This window comes from Otolemur garnettii, unplaced genomic scaffold (genome assembly GCF_000181295.1).
Source record: "Otolemur garnettii isolate 467f Iridium unplaced genomic scaffold, OtoGar3 scaffold00031, whole genome shotgun sequence".
NCBI lineage: Eukaryota > Metazoa > Chordata > Mammalia > Primates > Galagidae > Otolemur > Otolemur garnettii.
The window spans coordinates 6422030-6440123 of record NW_003852426.1 but is presented as its reverse complement, the minus strand read 5'-3'; the positions used below and the strand labels follow the sequence as shown (position 1 = coordinate 6440123).

At 39.8% G+C, this 18094-nt stretch overlaps 2 protein-coding genes across 5 annotated transcripts in view; one reads left to right on the top strand and one right to left on the bottom strand.

The window, feature by feature from the left end:
• Window positions 1-4388: 4388 nt before the first annotated feature.
• FKBP5 (FK506 binding protein 5) overlaps window positions 4389-18094 on the top strand; it is a 114791-nt gene continuing 101085 nt past the window's right edge. The window contains exon 1 of one of the 4 annotated variants that reach the window (XM_003789130.2): window positions 4389-4521. The gene's annotated coding sequence lies outside the window, so the exon portion shown is untranslated. Of the gene's footprint in view, window positions 4522-4552; window positions 5055-5098; window positions 5121-18094 lie in introns of those variants that run through there. The other 3 variants (XM_023512806.1, XM_023512807.1, XM_023512808.1) reach the window with 3 other exon arrangements.
• On the bottom strand, window positions 14268-14926 carry LOC100953765 (60S ribosomal protein L17). Its single transcript, XM_012804769.2, has one exon. The coding sequence runs from the start codon at window positions 14860-14862 to the stop codon at window positions 14308-14310; it is 555 nt and encodes a 184-aa protein (XP_012660223.1). The 5' UTR covers window positions 14863-14926; the 3' UTR covers window positions 14268-14307.

Sequence of the window (18094 nt, the reverse complement as noted above, 5' to 3'; positions counted from 1 at the left end):
GCACCACTGAGTAAGGAGGAACCGTAAGTAAACTCTTGCATAGACTACAGTCTAGCTTTCAGTCATTTGGGTGGCTCAGAAAATCTGGAGTCCTGAAATTGGGTTAAGGTGGTCCCAGATTGCTAGTATTACATGATACTTACAGCAAGCAAATGGAAATCCTTTCCATAGGAAGATATTATCATTATAACCTCAAATGATTTTTTAAATACAATGTTCAAAGCATAGCCAGGTACACAAGGAGATAAAACATGTAGAAGAACCAGATGTAAAACCAACAATAGCAGCAAACTCACAGGGACTCCACACTGGAATTTCAGATGCAGACCACAAAACAACTATATTTACCAAGTTTAAGGAGAGAAAAGACAACTTTGAGAATTACATATAGCAGGCACTAGGTGTAAGAAGTGGCATACCAGACTTGAAAAACAACCAAATACAAATTCTAGAACTAAAAATTAGAATTACCAAGTAGAACTCAATGTCCAAGTTTAAGAGATTTAAAAAAAAAAAAAAAAGCTAAAAACAGGCTGAGCCTGATGGCTCACTCCGGAGGCCAAAGCAGTAGCTCGGGAGTTTGAGATCAACCTGAGCAAGAGCAAGACTCCACCTTTACTACAACTAGAGAAATTAGCCTGGCGTGGTGGTAGGTACCTGTAGTCCTAGCTACTGGGGAGGCTGAGGTGGGAAGATGGCTTGAGCCCAAAAGTTTGAGGTTGCTGTGAGCTAGGTTGATACCATAGATCTCTATCCTGGACAACAGATGAGAGTCTGTCTTTGAATAGGTAAATAAGTAAAAGCTGTAAACAGAATTAATGAACTGACAAAACAGTCAGAAGAAACTATTAGAACAAAGCATGGAAGGGGAAAAGATAGAAACTACTGGGCGGCCCCTGTGGTTCAGAGGGTAAGGCGCTGGCCCCATATACCGAGGGTGGTGGGTTCGAACCCAGCTCCAGCCAAACTGCAACAAAAATACAGCTGGGTGTTGTGGCGGGTGCCTGTAGTCCCAGCTCCCAGCTCGGGAGGCTGAGGCAAGAGAATTGCCTACGCCTAGGAGTTGGAGGTTGCTGTGAAATGTGATGCCATGGCACTCTACCGAGGGCAATAAAGTGAGACTCTGTCTCTTAAAAAAAAAAAAAAAAAGATAGAAACTACAGAAGAAAGGGATGAAGTGAGAAGGTTTAATGTGTTTCATTCGGAGCCCTAGAAAGCAAGAGGGAAAGGAACAAAAACAGTAGTTGAATATACATTGGCAGAGAATTGTTCAACACTGATGGAAAAACTATTTGAAAGGTGAGAGAAAGCCATGAAATGAGAGATGTCTACTCTATCATGCGTTCTGACCCTTAAACAGTCCATCCAGAACTTAACAAAGCTGCCTTTGAAAGGACTCTGAACCCAGGATGGAGGTGGCTTTATAGTGGGCGGAAAGGGTTTGGGTGGGCTGGGTTCAAGAACAAGCTCTGTCACTTCCTAGCGGTGCCATCTGGACAAAGTTGCCAAATTTCAGTTTTCTCAATTAATAAATAAGACTAAAGAGAAATACTAATTGGTAGCACCCGTAGCTCAGTGGGTAGGGAGCTGGTCTCACACACTGAGGCTGAAGGGTTCAAACCTGACGCAGGCCAACTAAAACAACAATGACAACAAATATAGCCGGGAGTTGTGGTGGGCACCTGCAGTCACAGCTACTTGGGAGGCTAAGGCAAGAGAATCACTTAAGCCCAAGAGTCTGAGGTTGCTGTGACACCACAGCACTCTACCCAAGGTGACAGCTTGAGCCTCTGTCTCAAAAATTAAAAAAAAAAAAAAGTAATACTAGTCTACCCCACATTACCATTGTAAGAGAATCATGTTATAAAATGTATAGGAACAAACCTAGTGAATACCATGTACTTTAAAAATGAGATGTGGGGCAGGGCCTATGGATCAAAGGAGTAGGGTGCTAGCCCCATATGACGGAGGTGGCAGGTTCAAACCCAGCCCCAGCCAAAAACTGCCAAAAAACCCAAAAAAAAAAACAAAGAGAGAGATGTGGTTTGAGTAGCATCACAAGTATGCCCAAGGGAAGGCATGGACTGCCCACATAATTTGCAGGGCTTAATGCAAAATGAAAATGGATTTGAAAAATTGTTGAAAAATTACTAAGACAAGGGACAGCAGAGCATTAAACCAAGAATTACTTGTTGAAATGTTAGCTTTGGGCTTTTCGAAGATGCCTTTTATCAGGTTGACATCTCCAACCTGATAAGCTGCCTGCTTTTGTAAATAAAGTTTTATTGGAACACAGCCATGCCATTTGTTTATATATTGCCTATAGCTGCTTTGTATTATCATGACAGAGTTGAGGAGTTGAGCAATTACTAAGTCAAGGAACAGCAGAGCGTTAAACTAAGCATACTGCCCTTGTAAATGTGGGGCCCTGTATAAATGCATTGGTTATGCCCTGGTGAAGCCAGACTTGGTGATAGGCTCTGTAAAGAACTGCTCTTATGTCAGAAGGGTCATTTATCCCACATCCAGGTGTCTACATGTAGCCATCGCCCACATAATCTTTCAATTCTGAAGGGCAGCAATGTTTAGGGAAAATGCAAACACATGTGTTTCCAAATGCTAAGAAGGACAAGTATAGTGACTAAGAGTGGTTTTCTTGGGGAGTGAGTGGAGCTAGCCAGGCTGCCACTAGAACTGTGGAACTGACTGTTCCCTACAGACTCTGGTGTAGGAACAAAAAGCCTGCAGCTGTATCCACAAGGCCTGTGTTGTTGCTGCCGTGTGTTACAACACAGCCTGGCAGCCTTCCTTGCCTTTTTGTCTATCCTCCTGAAAGAGTCTAGTCCCAGATCATGTGACATGTCCACACAGCTCTCTGCAGATTTGCCCACACTACACCTTGATGTACCCTCAACTACTAGGCTTTTCTACGTCTGCATGCTTTTTACTCACACCATCACCTCCTGCCTGCTCTTTCCTTCCTCACCTACCCCTGTGTGTGACCTATCACATCTTTTAAAACTCAGCTTGATTGTCAGGAGACCTCTTCAATGAAGCCCTCCCTGCCTCTTCTACACAGACATCTGTCATGACCCCTATAACATGACAAAAGCTGATATATTACACAGACGTTGCTGTCTCCTGGGCTGAAGTCCTTGAGGGCTGAGGTCTTCTCACTTCTGTACACCCTGTACATAGCACAGTGTTTAATACTTCCTGTTATTAAGCATGATTGATGCTTAATCGATTTGTGTTAGTATACAGAGTAGTTTTGGTCAACATTGTCTTGCTGAATTAATGAATAAATTGTTTTAGTGACTCTCCCTGGCAGCTGGTAAAAAGGGAGGTTTCTAGGCACTGAGAATAGACAAATGACTGAGACAGAACCTTTACTCTTCACTGTTGACTTTGTCTTTTCTGCAGATACCACCTTTTGAAGGCAGCATGGTGATTTGTAGATGAGGTTCTTCATAAACACTTAAATGTGATTTAGTGCAAAGAGAGCAGATTTGGACCCAGGAGACATGGATTCCAATCTGGCCATAGGATACCAGGTTTCCATAGGTAACTAATATGTTCCATAGGTATCTAGTTATGGGACTTTAGGTTTCTGTTTCCTCAAAAGTGAGACGGTTGAGCTAAAGATTCTCTAAGGCCCATGTGCTCTTAGGTGGGAGCGACTCAGAGGTGGCCATCTAGTTGGAGAGGCTTGTGTTCAAGTTGGTTTGCTCAGCAATTTACCCTTTGGAGTTGGAGGAGAACACAGTCATTTTTAAGGCTCTTTCCTATCTTACTCACCTAAAATGATATATTTGCAAGGTAGAAAGCCATAGCTAAGGATGGTCTTCACAGTGGCTGGGTGTCCAGAGGGAGGTGCTATGTGCTAAATTGGTTCTGGGTACGGGATTTCCCCAGTCCCGACTGGGCATCTTTGACTTCTTGAGGTTGCTTCCTAAGGCTAACCTGGTGGGCACAAACATCTTGGCCTGTCCATCTCCAGGCTCAGGGCATGCCTGGTGGACAAATAATAGGGGCAGAGAGAGGCTTCAGAGGGATCATGCACATGTGAAGTCAACTAGCTTGTGTAGGTATTAGTTTCTTTGGAGGTAAGGGACGTTGCGAGAGGGTGTCTCAGTTTCCTACATCCCTTTTCTAAGGCCCCCACAATGGGCAAGGGCCAGACACGTGGGCAGCGTAGGGAGGCGGAGAAGCAAATGAATGGGGGCGGGGCCTTATTTCCATGGACGGCGCGCGGCCACCAATCCGGACAAGCAGAACGACAGCCCGCGCGCCTTTTGGGGGCGGACTGACAGCCCCGGGGCCCTATGGAAAGCGGGTCCTGCGGCCGACGGGGGTGGGACAGCACCGGGCGCTGCCCGGGGGATTCGGGCAGGCACACGGGCGCTGCCAGTCTTGGGCGGCGGTGTCCGGCGCGCGGGCGGCCTGCTGGGCGGGCTGAAGGGGGAGAGGCGCGAGGGTGAGGTGGAGAGAGACGGAGTCGGCAAGCCCCTGCGGCGACAGGTACCGGCGCCATGGCTGCAGGGATGGGGCGGCGGGCAGCGCGCCCGAGGAACCGAATTCCCTCCTTCCCGGTCCCGTCGTGGCCGCGCCGCCTCCCCGCCCCCTCACGCGGCTCCGGTGACTGAGAGCGGCGCGTCGGGGCGCGCAGCCAGGAGGTGGGCGCGCCGGAGGCCCCAGCCCCACTGCGGGGTCCCTCGCCGCGCCGCCGGGTGGAGGGGCCGGTGCTCCCTGCGAGAGGCGCGGAGCCGGGTGGCCGCCGGAGCCGCTCCCCGCCCCCGCCGGGCTCCCCCTCGCGGAGGCGAGGTCGGTCGCGCCCGCTTGTCTTCGCTCGGCTTTTGTTTCCCGCCCGTGTGACAGGTCCGGCTCCGGCTCTAGTCTGCGGCCCCCGACTCGCCTGAGGCCGGGCGGGCCGGTGACCGCTGTCGCACGGAGCCGACTGGGGGATCCTCGGAGTGGGTCTGAGCGTCACTGCCGCGGGCAAGAGCGAAACTTCGCTTTCCAAAGCCCGGGCAGCCGAAGAACTCGATCCCGGGGTGAGCCGGCCGCCGAGTCGCCGCGGGCACGGAGCAGACTCGCTCACCTGGCGGGGCTGGTGGAGGGTGAGGATAACGGAGCAACCCGCTGCTGACTGCCTAGCTCCGGGTGGCCGCCCGCTGGGCGTGGATGGGCGTTCACCGCCTTCACCTGTCGCCCTGGGACTCGTGACTGGGAACGGCATCGCCGCTCTCGGCCACTTGTTGAGGGTGTCCGTGCAACGCGGTTCTAACAGGTGACCAGTATTATTCTAGCGCCAGATGAAAGCCAGCTAAAAGTTGTTGTAGGGTTCCTTGTTTAGCTTAATCGTGGGATATTAAAACAGCTTCTGCTTTATTGACCGTCTAAAATTAGTTAGGGGGTAGTGAGACACTCCCCGCAACAATATGAGTCAAAAAACGATATTGGTAAAAAAAGAAAAAGAAAAGGAGGGTCGAGATATAGATTGCCTTTTTTCAACTAATGAGCCAAGAGGAACATATCAGTCTCGTTTGAAAAATTGTTTTCCGCAGTGGTAGCAGAAGCATAGTAAGGTACAAGTTGTAAGTGGAGAATGCAGAACTCTAGATATCCTTCAGTGTGGTTCAGGACAGTGTGTACAGCATTTGGCCGCCATTCAGTAAATTCTGCATGAAGCAGTTTGAGCTGGTGGTTTTGGATTTACTTTTCAGGAGTATGTTTTCCAGTGGAATAGGCTTAGTATTGAATGGGAGCTTTCTTTGCCTGTCTGAGGGTAGACAGGAGTGTTTATTTTCATTGTCTTCCCATTTTGTTAAATTGTGGCCAAGGGAAAAGTTCGACCATATTTTGGTCAAGTATTTTTAATAGTCTGGGAGTTTTGGCCCCTTCCCTCTTAAGGGTTTTTGCAGAATTATGGTAGCTTCTTGAGTCAAAAATCAAGGATTGGCTAGAAGTTACTCTGATGGGAAATTTTTATTGTCATACTTTCACTTAACATTTTCTGTTTCTCTCTCTCCCAGCTGACCTCTGCTTAACAGTCTTCAGTTACGGCCCTGACAAATTTAGGGATTCTGTAGAAATACGTAATATATTTTTAAAATACATTTTTAAAATGAGCGTTATTATGTATCATTTGTGAGAAACATTTGATTTAGTTTACTTGATTATTTTCTTCTATTATGTGATTGTTTGATATCTGTATTGTGTATGATTTATACTTAAGAGATATAAATTTAACTTAGCAAAGTGACTTAATTATGCTAATTGATTAGTGGCTTATTGGATGGTCATTTTACTTATTTATTTAGCTAATTAGAGTTAGCTAATAACTAATAAGAGTTCATCATTGAAAGGTGAACTCTTCAAGCAATAATTGTGACTATTGAAATTTTTTAAAAAATCAAAGATGGTCTTTATAAATTGTTTTATTTCTCTGAAACAGCATGCTTATATTGTGAGGTCTTTGTCTTTCCAACATTTAACAACATAAATATGTGTACACATCTTTAATTTTTTTTCAGTTAGGAAATTTGTGGTGAATTCTTTTTAAATATAATTTTGATCAGCTTTAACTTGAAAAAGTTAAAAATACTGAATTAAGTACCTAAATCTTCAATTTCTGTTTATTCTTGGATTGGAAAATAATGTATATTTAGGGGTTAGTTTAGTTCTCTAAAAGTTTCCCAGCTTAGAATGAATTGGTCCAGAAAAGAAAGAACATTCTCTTCATATATCTATAGAAGTTACTGCTATTAAAAGCTAAGTTGGCTTTTTGATGCTTAGTGAGGGTAGATTGGTTGAAGAATGACTCATCCTCATGTAGAGTGAGTTTATTCTGTATAAATAATTGTAGGGAATCTTATAAAACTGGGGCTTTCATTGTTTTCGATCATTTATATAATTGCTCTTTAGTGTACAGGAATATATTAACTCAAATACTATTTGTAATTAGAGAGTTTCTAATCCTTATCCTTTGATGATACATAAACATACTACATATCATAAAGCTATATTTTGCATAAATTTATGTACATAAAAGCATATTTTAGGTATTTTGACTATAAAAGTTAAAATTGTATTAACTTTATCAATTAACTTAAGTTTAATTAAAAGATATTTTAAGATTCAGTTTTTAAATGTTTTAATTATTTTTGTGTACTTTAACTTGTGGTAGACCATATCAAAATTATTGACCATATTTCAGTTTCAAAATTAAGCATAGGTTGAATTTTCATACTACATGATAAACATTGGGAGTGTTTTAAAGACATTTGCCCTAAGGTATAGCATCTTTTGAGTTTGGTGATGAGTGGTGGTAAATAATTTTAAATAAATAAAGGCTTATATTAAAATAGCTAAATTTGAGGATAGATCAAATGGCACTGTTATAAACATTATTACTACTTTATTTAATAGAATATGTATATTGTACCTGGCATTAAGAATGTCCTCTCTAGGCCTTTAATAGAATGTTTCACAATTTTTTTTTTTTTTGAGACAGAGTCTCATTTTGTTGCCCTTGGTAGAATGCCGTGGCGTCACTGCTCACAGCAACCTCAAATTCTTGGGCTTAAGTGATTCTCTTGCTTCAGCCTCCCTGGTAGCTGGGACTACAAGTGCCTGCCACAATGCCCAGCTATTTTTTTGTTACAATTGTCCTTGTTGTTTAGCTGGCCGGGGCTGGGTTTGAACCCTCCACTGTTGTTGCATGTGTCCAGCACCATAACCACTGTGCTACGGGCACCAAGCCAGTGTTTCACAATTTCTAAAGAAGAATCTCTATTGTACATATTTTGACACACTAAATTCTGTATAAATGTATGCTAAACAATTAAATATTTATACTTTGTAATTTTGAAATGTGAACTTTCTAATATAGCTGATTAATAATTAGATTTTGTTTTTTCAGTATTTTATATTTTTTGAATTTTTCTATGGTACATTTTAGTACATTTTAAAATTCTTACATTGTATCACCAAAAGTGTAAAGAAAATTAAATCTGGGTAGATGATTGTATATAAGTCGCATAACTATTGATTTAAAGAATACCACTTAAGGCCAGTGTGGTGGCTCATGCTTGTAATCCTAGCACTTTTGGGAGATCGAGGTGGTAGGATCACTTGAACTCAGGAGTTCCAAGACCAGCCTGAGCAAGAGACACCTCCTAACCCCCATCTCTACTAAAAATAGAAAAACTAGTGGGTATGGTGGCACATGCCTGTAGTCTCAGCTACTCAGGAGCCTGAGACAAGAGAATCTCTTGAGTCCAAGAGTTGCTGTGAGCTATGATGATGCCATTGTACTCTACCCAGGGCAACAGAGTAAGATTCTGTCTCAAAAAAACAAACAAAACAAACAAAAGAAAACTCAACAAACAAACAAAAAAACCCCCAAAAGCCACTTAAGTGATTTAATTTTCAGATAAGATGTTTATGTGTAAAAGACAGTTCTGCAAATGAAGATGGGTTGAAATAATTTATAGTAAGGCCATATTTACTAACAGGTTATAGCTAACAGATTAATAAGGATATTTTAGCAATATTTAGAACACTAAAGTTCCAGTACTCAAAATAATTTGTACACCTTAGAATGATCTGTTATGAGAATTGACCTACATTTTATGCTTAATTTAGCATTTATTTATAGTATTTAGGAAAACATTTGGTTAATGAGAGTGAAGGACCACCAGACGGAGTGTGGGGTTTATACATTTGGTGTACTTTTTTTTTTTTACCTTTGGTCTGGAAGCACTACATTTTAAAAATTAAGACTAAAATTTTATTATAGTTTTTTAAAATAATCAGGCCAAAGATTTTGAAGTTGGTGATTGTAACTGCTTAGAGTTGCATTCATTTTTGATCAAAATCAAGGCTTAAGGCTGTTTTTCTTCTTTTGGAAAAAGGTACAATTATTAGAGAAATGAAAATGATGTATTTTTAGAGTTAAATAATGTGTTTTTAAGGAAACAGTCACGTGTCTGGGAAGGTAAGGGAACATCCATATGCTAAGAATGTTTTTTAAGATTAAAAATACAGTACATTTGAATTGATGTTTTTGAAATTGCTCATTTTTTGGAAGGAGGAACAGAAGAGGAAAGAAAGATCAAGACTAGAAGAGGAATTTTTTTTGCCATTTGTAATTACAGACCCTTCCTAAGTGGGCAGTGGCAAATTTCTAGTCTTCGTAGCATTCTGCTACAATCTTGGCAATTTATAGATGATGCTAAATGAAAATGGTCATCTGATTATTGAAAGCAGGTTGTGAATTTCAAATTAATCTCTTCAAAACTCAGATTTGTGTTTGTTTCTTAATGTTTCTAGTTCTGGAAATTAAAGTACCTCCTCTATTATCAGCCGAATATCACACAGTGGAATTTGAAAGTCGCAGTGTCTCACTCGAAGATTTATTGCTGTAGTAGGTTACTTTTTGGAATGGAGAAAACATCTTAGTGATCAAGTCTATTGGAATATATTCTGAATCAACATGGAATATTCTTTTCCCATGTTAAATATTAACCAATGAAATTATTTCCATGTTTAACTTTCTTTTATAAAAGCAAGACAATAAAACAGTCTTATAATCTTAATATATATTTTAGGTTTTATTGCTAGCATAAAAAATATAGTAGACGGTACATTTAATGTTCTGAAAATCTAGTTTCATGGGAGATATTTGTTATAAAAGGTGTTTCGTTGAATCCTAACAGGGTAATTTACATGGAGAGAAAATTTGTTTCTCTTTTGAATTATTCTTAGGTTACATTATAAATTTACTAAGAAAACTTGAGATGATCATCTTTTCCATTTTAGATTTATTTTCACTATGAACTTTATAAGTTCTTTTAAAATATTTTTGTTGGCCTTAAGTAGATTTCTCATAACTAGTCAAACTCACTATTTGTGAACATATGTATACACAAATGTACATATGTATATGTAAATACGAAATATCTATTTTTACATCACATGTAACTATAAATATAATTGCTATGTATATGTATGTAGATAGCTGTATCTATCTATACTGCCTTATTTATATATGAAACTCTTTTTCTTTCTTTTGTTTTCTTTTTTTTTTTGAGACACAATCTCACTTCTGTTGCCCAGGCTAGAGTACTCTGGTGTTAGCCTAGCTCACAGCAGCCTCAAACTCCTAGGTTCAGAAGATCTTCTTGCCTCAGCCTCCAGAGTAGCTAGGACTATAAGTTGCCCACCATAACACCCTGCTAATTTTTTCTAATTTTAGTTGAAATAGGGTCTCTTGCTCAGCCTGGTCTGGAATTCCTGAGCTCAAGGGGTCCTCTCCTGCCTCGGCCTCCCAGAGTTCTGGGATTACAGGCATGAGCCAGCCCTCTTTTTCTTTTTCAATGAAATCTTACTGCACTAAGAGGATTAAAATATTAATATGTGTCCACAAAAAGACTAATACGGAACATTCACGGTTTTTTTTTTTCTTTTTGTTCATGGTTTTTGTCACAATAGGAATGAACTACTGATTCATACAACAACATGGATGAATCTCAGAAATGTTGTTCAGAGCAAGAGAAGCCAGACATAGATGAGTAGGTACTATATAATGGCATTTATGAAAAATATATGAACAGGCAAAACTAAGGTATTGTGATAGAAATCAGGACAGTGGTACCTCCAGTGATTGACTGGACAGGGGCAGAGGGGAATTTCCTGGCAATAGAATATTCTATAGCTTGACTTGGGGAACAGTAAATCAGTTACCACTTCGGTTATACACTTTTCCAGTAACTTTATTTTCATGTAATTTTTAACTTATAGAAAAGTTGCAAGACTAGCACAGGGAGTTTCCGTTTACCTTTATCCAGATTCATCAACTGTTGTACATATTTGTTCAAACTTACTGAATACGTAAGATCTATGCATTTTACAGTATGTAAAATTTACTTTAATAAAGGAATAAAAGCTAAGTTTTTTGAAAGTGAAAATGATCTTGCCTAAAAACAGTGAAATACCTCAATTAGGATTAACCAGTGATTTAATGATTCAGAAAAAAGAGAATTGTTGACTGTCGTTTGTCTCCACAGACAAATACACGTATATGTATTTACTCTGCTTTTCACCAAAGTTTCATGTTCACATATTTCTGTTAGAAGAAACAGGAACCTGAGAATGATTCAAGGTAGAGAACTGCCAGCAAGGAAGCCCTACTTTATTTTGTTATCCTATGCACGTCACCTAGGGAATGAGACTGAAACATAGCAATAGCTTTCTGGGAATTGAAGGTGGTGATTATTGCTGTTAAGAGTTGCAGACCTACAGTGTCCTAGGTTTTGAGCAGACATGTACAGTTTTTACTGTCCTGGAATTTACCCGACAGAAGAGGAGGTAAACAAATCAGGTTGTTTTGGGGTGGTGCTATTTATCATAGAGAGGAACGTTTGGTTCTTGATAACATGTAAATTGTCCCTAATCATTAGTAAGTGGTACTCTAAATGGTGAATCTGTCACTATATGCTAGTTTTGGTGTTCCTATATCCTTAATAATATAATTTGATTTAAATTAAGTCTATTTAAATCATAGCTTAAACAATGATAATTGTTTTTTTTTTTTTTTTGAGACAGAGCCTCACTTTGTCCCTCTTGGTAGAGTGCCATGGCATTACAGTTCACAGCAACCTCCAACTCTTGGGCTTAGGTGATTCTCTTGCCTCTGCCTCCTAAGTAGCTGGGACTACAGGCGCCCGCCACAATGCTCGGCTATTTTTTGGTTGCAGCCGTCATTGTTGTTTTGGCGGGTCCGGGCTGGGGATTTGAACCCGCCACCTTAGGTGTACGTGGCTGGCGCCTTAGTCGGTTGAGCTATAGGCCCCGAGCCAAACAATGATAATTGTTTAAAAAAAATTCAACTTCTCTCTACTTATTATTTTGTATAATTTTTTTTTTTTTTTGAGACAGAGCCTCACTTTGTCACTCCTGGTAGAGTGCCATGGCATCACAATTCACAGCAACCTCAAACTCTTGGGCTTAAGTGATTCTCTTGCCTCAGCCTCCTAAGTAGCTGGGACTACAGGCGCCTGCCATAATGCCTGGCCATTTTTAGAGATGATGTCTCACTCTGGTTCAGGCTGGTATCAAACCCGTGAGCTCAGGCAATCCACCTGCCTCAGCTTCTCTGAGTGCTAGGATTATAGGCGTGAGCCACCGCACCCGGGCTTATATTGTATAATTTTTAATATATGTTCTTGACAATTTAGAATTAGGTGTACTTAATGGATATTAGTTCATTTCTTAAAATCTTTTTTTCATATATGTTAATTTGCTTATTTGGTTATTAAATATAGTGAAAGATGTTTGAAATACCTGGGGGGCTAAGGAGATATTGGAAACAAATCATTACGGGGCTGGGTATAGTAGCTCACCACTGTAATCCCCACTATATGGGAGGCCAGGCCTGGAGGATCACTTGAGGCTGGGAATTCGAATCCATTCTGGGCAAGATAGCAAGACTCCATCTCTACAAAAATATTAAAAATTTATCTGTGTGTACTAGCTTGTGCTTGTAATCCTAGCTACTTGGGAGGCTAAGGCAGAAGGATTGCTTAAGCCTAGGAGCTAGAAGTTGCAGTAAGTTATATTTCACCACTGTACTCCAGCCTGGGCAACAGAGCAAGACCCTTTCTCAAAAAACGAACAAACCCAAATTAATCATTGATATTCAAGATAAACATTTATTTTGCTTTTACTAATCAAAACATTTATGTGACCTATAATATTTATATGGCCTATATATTTTTTAACAAAAACATAATTTCATTGAAGAGAAGAATGACAGATGTCTAATGTCAGTCAGTACAGATAGAAGTACTAACTTTTTTCATTTAATGAACATGTTCGTGTTCTCTGAAACAACACACTAGGCATTTTCTCCCTTTTATGGTCTATTTTATTATGGATTTCATGGGGCTATCCAGAATGAAGAAAATATTATTTGAAAATATTTATCTGCTATAATTTTGTTTTGAATTGTCAGCCTTAACTGTAGATAGAATTTAAAAAATAGCCTTTTAGACTTTTTATCATGAAAGTTTCACACACACACAGAACTACGGAGAATAGTATAATGAACCTCTGTGTTCCCACTCTCCAGATTCGTTAATGAGATCTTCATGTACCTATTCCCCAGATTCATTAACTATTGACATTTTGCTTAATATGCTTCTAAAAACTGTTAAATTCTCACATATTTTGTAAAATAGTGGTAGTATTGTTTTATCAGATTTTTCTGTTGTTTGTTTTTTTTTAAAGTTTTTTATAAATAGAGAAATGTTAAAAATAGTGTCTTTTAGCTCAGAGACTTGACTTTGGACAAATGATTATGAAATTTTTATTTTTATTTTATTTTATTAGACAGTTTCACTATGTTGCCCTCAGCTCACAGCAAATTCAAACTCTTGGGCTTAAGCAATTCTCTTGCCTCAGCCTCCCAAGTATAGGTGTCTGCCACTATGCCTGGCTATTTTTTTGTTGCAGTTGTCATTGTTGTTTAGCTGGCCTGGGCCAGGTTCAAGCCTGCCAGCCCCTATATATGTGGCTGGTGCCCTACCCATTAAGCTATAGATGCTGCCTCTTTTTTTTTTTTTTTTTTTTGAGACAAGTCTCACTCTGTTGCCCCGGGTAGAGTGCCTTGGCATCATAGCTCACAGCAGCCTCAAACTCTTGGATTCAAGTGATCCTCAGCCTCCCAAAGTAGCTGGGACTATAGGCACCCACCACGATGCCCAGATAGTTTTTCTGTTTTTATTAGAGATGGGGTCTTGCTCTTACTCAGGCTGGTCTTGAACCTGGTCCTGAGCTCAGGTGATCCACCTGCCTCAGCCTTCCAGAGTGTTAGGTTTACAGGCAAGAACCACCATACCTGGGCTTTTATCTTTAATTTCTTTTTGTCAATTCACATCCTGGAAAAGGGAAAGAAATATAATTTTTAAGCTTTTATTAGAATAAATTACTTCAAATACACCATATTTGTAGCTAAGGTACTATTCGTTTGTAAAGTTAGGTTAGTGTGGTATCTCAGGAATGCAATAATCTAAATATTCTTCTGTTGCCTTTTTTTTCTCTAAAACTCAAATCATTGCAGTGCTTTAATTGCCACCCCAAATCTACATTGCTTAAGCCTAAAATTTTACCTATATCTTGAACAAATTTAAATACTGTCTCTAGCAGCAATATATACTAACACCTCTCCACTTCCCAAGCCCCTTCTCTCTTTTTTTTTTTTTTTTTCCTTTGACAGTTATTTGCATTTATTTTATGTTGCATTTACTCCCGTGCCATAAGTTTTTGTTTCTTCAGTTTCTTCTGGGATATTTTTTTCTTCTGTGCTACCTCTTCTTCTGGTTTGGGAACAATCTGTTCCTTTTCAGTAAGGATCATCTCAATGTGGCAGGGGGAGCTCATGTATGGGTTAATGCGACCATGGGCTCTGTAAGTTCGGCGACGCATCTTGGGTGCTTTGTTCACTTGGATATGCTCAATGACCAGAGAATCTACATCTAAACCCTTAAGTTCAGCATTACTTTCTGCATTTTTAAGCATATGCAGCAAAAATTCAGCACTCTTTTTGGGCCACCGACCCTGTGTCCAGCCCCACTGTTTGGCCTGGGCACACCTACCAACTCCACCATTGTAACGTCGGAATGGTACACATTGTTTCTTTAAGGTGACATCCTTCAGATACTTGGTGGCTTTTCGTATATGCATACCCTTGATGGCCTGGGCAGTTTCACGTGTGTTCTTAAAGTTAACACGAAGATTTGAGCCTCTTGACTTGCATGACTTTGTGGGGTTTTCTGGGTCAAGTGAATAGCGAACCATTTTCACAGATCACCTCAGGCCGCTTGTGGAAGAGCCCAAGCCCCTTCTCTTCCTGACTTCCCTACTTAGCTGTTAATGACTTCATTGTTCTCAGGGGTCATTTTTGACTCTTCCTTTACTTCTTAAGGTCAGTGAGTCACTAAATCCCTTTGTTTCTAACTTTATAATGTGTCTTTATCTTTTTGTCCCTTTCATTTCCATTGTACTTGTCCCAGTTTGTTTAACATGTTAAAGCAGGAAGTTATCCTTAACCCATAAAGAACTTTATACATATTAAAACTAAGATAAGTCCTAAAAGAAAAACAGGACTTTTTCTTCTCTTCTGGAGAAGGCTTCAGCCTTAGAGGCGATACATAATTTTTAAGGCCTAAGTAATAATTATATGTAAACTAGGTGATAGGAAAGATTGCCAAATTACTTGAATGAAGTAACCTGGTGAATGGTGGCTGGCAGGGCCCACAGTTTTGGAAGGGATTTGAGCAGCAGAATTTCTTAGACTGTAGATGTGGTCCAAGATGACTTCCTGCTAGCCTACTACGTGCAAATGCTTTGTAGTAGGGGAAATGGCTGAAGTGAGTAGTATACAACACATTTTTAGGACTTGCTAGAGTTTTTATGCATAAAAGTACAGGCCTGTGAATTTACTTACGGTCTCTTCTCCTAGCCCTTGTCCTATTACTTCTAAACAAAATAGTTCCCATTAAAAATCCACCTTTCCTTTCCTTTTTTTTTTTGAGATATTATTATGTCACCCCTCGGTAGAGTGCTATGGCATCACAGCTCACAGCAACCTCAAGCTCTTGGGCTTAAGTGATTCTCTTGCCTTAGCCTCCCAAGTACCTGGGACTACAGACACCCACCACAGTGCCTGGCTATTTTTTGGTTGCAGTTGTCATTGTTGTTTGGCAAACCTGGGCTGGGTTCCAACCCACCAGCTCCAGTGTATGTGGCTGGCACCCTAGTCACTGAGCTACAGGTGCCCAGCCAAAAAAAATCTACCTTTCTTAAAAGTGACATGATAAGTTCTTTCATTACTTTACCTTCTCTCTATAGGCTTCTATAATTGACACTAGAAGAGCCCGAGGTTAGTTGGGAAAAAATAAGGATATCGTATTTCCCACTACGATTGTCTAGTCTTCAGGGGTCTTAAGCCTGCTTCCTTTCCAGATTGGGTGGTGGTTTACCAGCTTGGCTTGTTTTTGGTCAGCTTTTGGAGATCTTTTTCTTTCTGGTCTTCTGGAAATGTTAGAATTTCTTCCTAGTAGGAACCGAGACCCAATTTAAGAGTACTGACTTTGGAGGATAAGAGAGTAAAATCCTTTATCACCCTTGATAACTCAGAATATCTGATTATTTACTTCTAAGGGAACTCAAATATGGAGATTTGAAATACTATGCAGAAATCAATTTAATGATTATTGAGGGTGGAAGAGGAGAAAAAAATACCATCTGTAGGAAGCCTGGTGAGGTAGGAATAGACACTGAAATGAGATTCACAAGTGTTGCTACCAAGTAGCTATATAATCTTGGGCATATTTTACTCTAATTGTAAAATGAATAGATTGGGTTAGTGTCTTTAAGTCCCTTTGCAGCTCTGAAATTCTAAGAAGAGTGGTTTCTCAGAAAAAAAAAAAAATCCTAATTTATATGCTGTTCCTAGTTAATGATTTTTTGGTAGCTATTTCATATATGTATTTTTTCTGTTTCCATTAGAAGTTAGGAAAAGAAATGATTAAAGGAGTCAGCATTTGTAAAATGGGTTTAGATTTATGTTTCCATCGCTCCACTGATTTTCTTCTGGCCCCTTACTTTCACCTTCTGTTTGTGTCTGCTTTCCTGCTTTTTTTCCTTTTTCTTTTTATGTTTGCTTTACTGTGTGACTTTGAGATCTCATTTCTCTGCTGCTTTTTGCTGCTGTTTTTTTCCAGCTGTCCTTCATTATCTATATTTCACTATGGGCATGAAATTCATCAATCAGACCCTGAATCCAAGCTATCACTGATTTAAATTCAGATGTCCCAACAGTTAATTAGGATTTAGTGGGACCCTTCTATTCTATAATATAGCAACTACAGAGGTGAATTCTGGGGTAAAAAGGAGTGGGCAAGCCTGAAGGAGAAGGAATGGTGTAAAAGAGAATTTCCAAGGATTCTTTTGAATTTACCATGAAATATAAGTTAAAGCCTTAAGTTATGATGATGTCAACTCTGCCAGTGATATGTTTGGTCCTGCAGTCTTAATGAACTGTGAGTTTCTTTAAGGCAGCAGCTGTACCTCTAATTCTGAATCCTCAGCATTCAGTAATGCTAAAGCACTGCTGCTGAATAAATGCAAGCTGAATCAGTTATTAAGACTGATTCTTCCTTGAAAGTGTTTGTGGTAGGTGGGTATTAAGAGTATGGTCTACACTCTTAAGTAAGACTTAATCTTATCACTACCACTCTGTGATATTAGGCAAGATATTTAATTTCTCTAGGCCTCATCTATAATATGAGGGTGAGGAACAAGATTAATACCTACCTCAAGGTTGTTATGAAGATTAAATGAGATGATACAAAGTATTTAGGTCAGTGCTCAGTATATATCACCATAAATATTAAATACTATTACAGTTACATTAATAAGCAATCCTGTGTTACAGATATTTATTAATTCTAGATTTTAAGCAGTGTTATAAAATAAATAGGATACAATGCTCTTCTCAGAAAAGATAAAACAGATACACAAAAGATAAATAACCTAGATCCCATGGTAAGTGGCAAAGGAATGATTTCCATAAGGGCTCAAGAGGCAGGAATAATTGCTAAGCAGATGAGAACTTCAGGAAGGTGATAGAATGTGACCTGAGCTTTGAAGGACTAGTTGACAAGTTGCCAGGCTCCTTGAAGTCAGACTGCCTGTGTTTAAATCCTAGTTCTGCTATTTAACCTCCCTCCTAGGATTGTTGAGAGAATTAAATGAGTTAATACATGTAGAAAACTTTGAATTGTTCCTCGAACATTGTTAAGGCTTGATAAATTATTAATAAGAACGAGAAAAGGGAGAATGCATTTCAGAAAGAACTTTGAGTGGTGATGAAGGGGAGATATTCTAGATTTGTTTGAAATGATAAAGCCAAATTGGGTAGAGGGATAACTTGTGGATGATTATGTTGGGAGCACTGTTAAGAATGATTAAGCCAGGGCTCGGCGCCTATAGCTCAACCGGCTAGGGCGCCAGCCACGTACACCTA

Coding starts and splice junctions, on each gene's coding strand:
- LOC100953765 (XM_012804769.2), bottom strand. CDS start 14,862: ATGGTTCGCTATTCACTTGACCCAGAAAACCCCACAAAGTCATGCAAG.